The following is a 6,115-nucleotide window of genomic DNA, read 5'->3' on the forward strand; positions in this document are numbered from 1 at the left end:
AAAATTTGTCTTTTTTTGTGGCAGCTGTACAGTGCAAAGACATAAAAATCAGTAAACAGAAATAAATAAATAGGGCATAAAAAAGAGCAGCAAGGCAATGCTCATGGACCATTCAAAAATCTGATGGCAGAGAGGTTGCTCCAAAATCATTGTATGGGTCTTCCAAGTCCCTGTACCAGCTTCCCAATGGTAGAAGCGAGAAGAGGGCATGTCCTGAATATTGTGGGTCACCTTAATGATGGATGGCACCTTCTCATCACCTCTTGAAAATGTCTTCACTGACGGAGAGGTTTCTGCCTTTGATTGTGCTAGCTGAGTCTGCAACTGCTTACAATTCTGAACATTGGAGGCTGTAATGCAACGAGTCAGAAAACTCTCCATCTTTGAAAATTAGCAAGAATTTTTGGTGACATACTAAATCTCCTCAAACATCTAGTGAGGCTCTCCTCCCCTTGTGGTATCAACATGCACCTGATCAAGGGTTATAAGCAATAATTACCATAGCCAAGTATGTAAGCAATTTCACTGTATCCTGGTTAACTCATCATATCTTAAACTCAGCCCCAAACTGTGTGTCTATCTTTGTATCTTCCCGTTAAGTGGAAATATAATATTTCTGTTTTACTGATTGCTATACATACTTTAAATGGAAAAATACTTGCTTAATAAATTCGAAGAAATCTGCAGATGCTGGAAATTCAAACAACACACACAAAATGCTGGTGGAACACAGCAGGCCAGGCAGAATCTATAGGGAGAAGCGCTGTTGATGTTTCGGGCCGAGACCCTTTGTCAGGTCTGACGAAACGTCAACAGTGCTTCTCCCTATGTATGCTGCCTGGCCTGCTGTGTTCCACCAGCATTTTGTGTGTGTTGTTTGCTTAATAAATTGCCAGTCCACTGAGATTCTACTGGAAAACGTGTAGGTTCAGGATTTTATGAGAGCTGAAGCATTCATCTATGATAAAGTTGACAGGGAGTTCAATGAGATGTTAAAAATGTGGGCCATAAGTAGTGCACACTTTTACCCTCAGCAGTGATGTCCGTAACCAAGAGCTATTTTTTTAAAAAGGGGCAAGAGATTTAAATGGGGCTTGCAGAATTTTTTTCCACCAGAGCATGGTTAAAATCTGTCACACGAAGGTCGGATAAATATTTATAGCAGACAAGATGCAGTGCTTCTTTCTGTAATATTCCTCTAAATATCCTTTGTTCCAGAACTGCCTCTCCAAGAACTACTTCACTAATGATTCAAAGACCAGACGAGGAAGGGTAGATGTATCTGTCCCTGTAATTCAAGCAGAGGAAACATTCCCCAGGTTCCCGCGATAGGGCCCTCACTCTGCAAGGCTGGCGCAGTTACCTGGACCCGCACTGCCTCTTGCTCGCTCTGGCTCGCCGCTCTTGAGAGCGCCTCACTGACTTTCAGTCTGGAGTCACTGGTGTAGCCATTGAGCAAGCACAGAATGCTCTTTGGCCACGAACCAGCACGGACATCAAACAACCGGCTCCGCCACATCGGATCAACTCAATGCATCTGCGCAGGCGCAACGCCATTCACTCCGTGAAGAAGCGTACAAAGCCGGGACTGGTGCGGAAGAATGCACATGCGTACAAAGGTGGGACCAGTACGGCGGTATGCGCATGCGTATAGAGCCGGGACCGGTACGGAAGAATGCGCAAGCGTACAAAGCCGGGACCGGTGCGGAGGAATGGGCATGTGTCAAATACAGGTAGAAGGAAAATACGCACGTGACCACACACCTCTACCCCTGATGGGGGAATGGAGGTTTACTCCTCCAGCCACGATCAGGAGGGCCTTAAACTTCTCCGCCTCTGTGGTGAACTACATATACCTGTCTGGACACGCTCCCCCGCTGACTGCTCCCACAGACCCCGTGGGGAAAAAGGCAATTGGAGACACCGCCCCAGCCTCAGTCTCCAGGATGTAGTGTGGTGGCACACTTTTAGCCCTTAAGTCAAAAGGGTTACTGGTCTCTCGATGGCAGGAGGTCCTCCCCGAGGCACTCCACTCTATCCGCTCTGTTATGTACGTCCACCAATGCCACCCCTCACGAGCGCCTCTTTTCTTTTCCCAGGAAGTCTGCCACTGGGACCACCCTACCAGCTTGGCTGACATCCCCAGGGCCAGTGCTGCTCCGGAAACATGCGAGGAGCAATAAATACTCCCCGCTGGTCGAGAGGGTTCACCTTCTACATGCGAACCCCCCAGTATGCCTACGTGGTCTTACCTGATGGGCGGGAGGACACGGTCTCCGTCTGCGACCTGGCACCCGCAGGAGCAGCAGACCACTACCCCGAACACTCCACGGTAACTATGAACCCTGTACCTGAGGTGACACCGCGCACACCAAGCCCTACACAGACTCCTCACGACACTCCTATACCAGGCGTCTCGCACACGCATATACCAGGCGTATATGCACACACATGAGGGATCACTGACGCCTAGTGGGCTGACACCTCCAGTCAGGCCGGAACTATTGGAGTATAAAAGTTGCATTGTTTGCTGTGTAACCAAAACTATGTAGTCAGCTTTGAACTTGCTATTTGCTTTGCATGTATCCAATTTAGTAGGAGAATGAAATCTTAAGAATGTAGAAGACAATGGTGTGTTAATGAGAGGTAGCTAAGAGATGTAGATTAGAACATGATTAAGTCAATGGGTAGAAACAATAGTGGCGGATGTACGTGTGATACGCAACTATAGACCGATTGGATATGCTAATGCAACTAAACCAGGAGATTGCTATAAAAAATGCTATGTACAAGGATCGGTGGGCAATCAGCGACTAGCTCAATGATTGTCTCAGCTTTGATTTGCAAATTAAAGTTTAATACTTATTGAAGAATCTTCTGCGTCTCCTGGTCGTTTGTGGGGCACGAGAAACCACGACAGAATCAGCACAATCACAGTCTCTAGTGCAATCACAGCCGGTGCTACGTAGATCACAGCGATAGATTTGACCACCTGATAGACTTAACCTGTATATATACTTGTAAGAAACTTCGCCCCATGGGGACTCTCTTTTAAAACAAAGGGGGGGGGTGAATGAGGTGAACGACATATACCTGTCTGGACATGCCCCCCTGCTGACTGCTCCTGTGGCTCCTCCCACTGACCATGGCTCCTCCCACAGACCCCGGTATAAAGGCAATTGGAGACACCGTCCCGGCCTCAGCCTCCAGGATGTAGAGTGGTGGTCAATTGCTGCTTGTTCTTTCTTCCAGTCAATAAAAGCCTATATCTTGCCTCACGTCTCCGAGAGTTATTGATGGTGCATCAGCCTCTTTCTGGACAACAGACCCAACCAGTTCCCCTCCACCTCAACTCTCCTCCTCTGGCAGAACTGGTCCTCACTTTCAGTAATTTCTCTTTCTCCTCCCATTTTCTTCAAACCAAAGTGTTATGTTACATCTGTTTAAACGTACCATGGGTTAACAATGAAGAATCATATTCTGGAAGAATTAGAGAACTTTTCTTTACAGTAATACGCAAACACGTCTTAACCCAGCCACATGCTGGAACATTCTAGCAATCCCCCGCATGCTCAACGCTCTGTCCAATCACGTACTGGAACATCATTGAACGAGGTATCACCACACAAGGTTTAAACATGGGTGTCAGCTATGCCTGCCTATTTGTCGATACATGGGACAGCCTAAGTTCCAAGCCTACACGTGTATCACTCTCCAACTCTTCCTATACTACATCGATGGTTGCGTTGGGGCTGCTTCCTGCACCCATGCCATGGCCATCGATTTAATCTTTGCCTCCAATTTCCACCCCTCAAATTTACTTGAAGATTTCCTCTTGTCCTCACCTACCATTCCACTAGCCTCTGTGTCCAGCATATCATTCACCATAACTGCTACTATCTCCACCAAGATCCCACCATCAAAAACGTCTTTCCCTCAAGCCCCCTCCCCACTTTCTGCTTTATGCAGGGATCCCTATGTGACTTCCTTCTCCATTCATCCCAACCTTCTGATCACCCTCCTGGTACTTACCCTTGCAAACAGAACAAGTGCCACACCTGCCCCTACACCTCCTCCCTTCCTACCATTCAGAGCCCATAACAGTCCTTCCAGGTGAGGCAGCATTTCACCTGCGAGTCTGTTGGGGGCCATCTCCTGTATCCGGTGCCCCCGGCGTGGCCTCCGGTGTGACCTGACCTAGACCGGAAGACTACTTCACTGAGCACTGATGCTCCATCTGCTAGAAAAAGCAGGATATCTCTGTAGCCACCCATTTCAATTCTGCCGTGATAAGGCCACACTCAGGTTGAAGGAGCAACACCTTAAATTCTGTCTGGTTTGCCTTCAACCTGATGGCACCAACATCAATCTACCAAACTTCCAGTAATTACCCACTTCTCCTTCACCATTCCCCATTCTTGTTTCCCTCTCTCATCTCAACTCCTTCCCTTCCCATCATTTCCTCTGGTGCTCCTCATCCTTCCCTTTCTTCCATGGTCTTCTGTCCTCTCATATCAGATTCCCCTTTTTCCAGCCCTTTTTTGTCTTTCACCAATTAACTTTGCTCTTTACTTCACCCACTCCCCCTCTCCCCTACCTCCTTGTACTTTGTCCTCCCCTCCAACCACCTTCTTACTCTGACCACATCCCTTTTTCCAGTCCTAATGAAGGGTCTCGGCCCAAAACATCGACTCTTTACTCCTTTCCATAGATGCTGCCCGGCCTGCTGAGTTCCTCCAGCACTTTGAGTGAGTTGCTTTGGATGTCCAGCATCTGCAGATTTTGCTGTGTTTGCGTCAAATAGAAGTCTGCTATGGAGTCAGTGTTACGTGGGTGGAGAAGGTTGGTCTTTAGAGCACTGCAATGCACAATGCAGGAGAGAAAAATCAGACGTGATGAGGAAAGACAAATGAAAGCCTCACATGGAATTTCTTAGTTGACATGGTGACCACAGTAATTCTTTAAAATTGTCTGAAGGCTTTGAACATTAAAAAACAACAAATGCTGGAACTCAATGTTACAGAAAACACCTGGACATGATGCAACTGTGTGAAGTGTAACAGTCAACAGTTCAAGTCAGAGACCCTTTGTCAGAACTGAAAAGGTGAAAAGAGCTTATGAAGCTTTGGGGAGGGTGGGGTGGGGAGGGGGTAGCTGTCTTTTACCAATTAGTTCACCATCATTCTGGGACACACACAGTCTTTCCATATAAAGCAGTGTTTCACTTGCACTTCTTCCAATATGGAGAATTGTATCTGGTGTTTATAAATAGGTCTCCTCATCACTGGAGAAACCAAGTCAACTTGGGTGATCATTTTGCGTATCTTGGTTGTTCTTCCACTTGTCACTTTAATTGTCCATTCCACGTCCACTCTGATTTACTGGTCTGTTGTCTCCTGTACTTTCACAGTGATATCCAAAGCAGGCACGGAGAATAGCACCTCATTCTCCATCTGAGCATTGAAAAGTACAGCTTGATTTTTTTGTACTGTATCAGTCATCCTCAGTAATCTTAGCTCATCTTATTTTTACCCCATCTTATTTTATTTCTGTGCATTCTTAGTCTTTGCTTTACGTGATGGGATTATAAATGGATTCCAGTCATAGATGTTAAGCATGCCAAGCCTGACCTTCAAATTTGTGTCAATGGAAATGGCATACAAGAATTCCAGAGAACTTTGTTCACCACATGCAGTAGGCACAGCTGCATTCAAAATAAGTCCTTAGCTATTAAAAGAAGCCTGTAGTGTACTAGAGAGACCAGCTGGAATAGCTCCTACTGTTGCAAAGTCTAAACTGTAGCCTAGTCCAGTCAATAGGCAAATAATTCAATTGCTAAAAACTGACGGATTTCAGCAGCCTTTAAATCCAAAGCTAAGACAAGTAACAAAAATAGTTTCAGTGGCTTTTCAACAGAGCACCAGGAGAATTTTATTATTTGACTGTTTATGCCTGAACAACAGCAAATGGACAGACTATTGAATAAAGTATTCATTAATAGCCAGGTGCAAATTGATATTGCCACAGGTAACTTACTAATAAGTTAGGATGCTTATTTTAACATGTTCAGCAATTTAATATTGATGAAAGGTATCTTCACACTGAAAGCTTACTC

The 6,115-nt window shown here is 45.9% G+C and overlaps 1 protein-coding gene across 2 annotated transcripts in view; it reads right to left on the reverse strand.

Annotated features, from left to right (window-relative positions):
* nars2 (asparaginyl-tRNA synthetase 2, mitochondrial) overlaps window positions 1-1,579 on the reverse strand; it is an 87,505-nt gene extending 85,926 nt beyond the window's left edge. For both annotated transcript variants that reach the window (XM_059964499.1, XM_059964498.1), the window contains exon 1: window positions 1,364-1,579. In XM_059964499.1, the coding sequence (XP_059820482.1) occupies window positions 1,364-1,519 (156 nt within the window). In that variant the 5' untranslated portion in view covers window positions 1,520-1,579. The remainder of the gene's footprint in view (window positions 1-1,363) is intronic.
* Between the last annotated feature and the right edge of the window lie 4,536 nt (window positions 1,580-6,115).

Source organism: Hypanus sabinus, chromosome 3 (genome assembly GCF_030144855.1).
Source record: "Hypanus sabinus isolate sHypSab1 chromosome 3, sHypSab1.hap1, whole genome shotgun sequence".
In the NCBI taxonomy this organism is placed as follows: domain Eukaryota; kingdom Metazoa; phylum Chordata; class Chondrichthyes; order Myliobatiformes; family Dasyatidae; genus Hypanus; species Hypanus sabinus.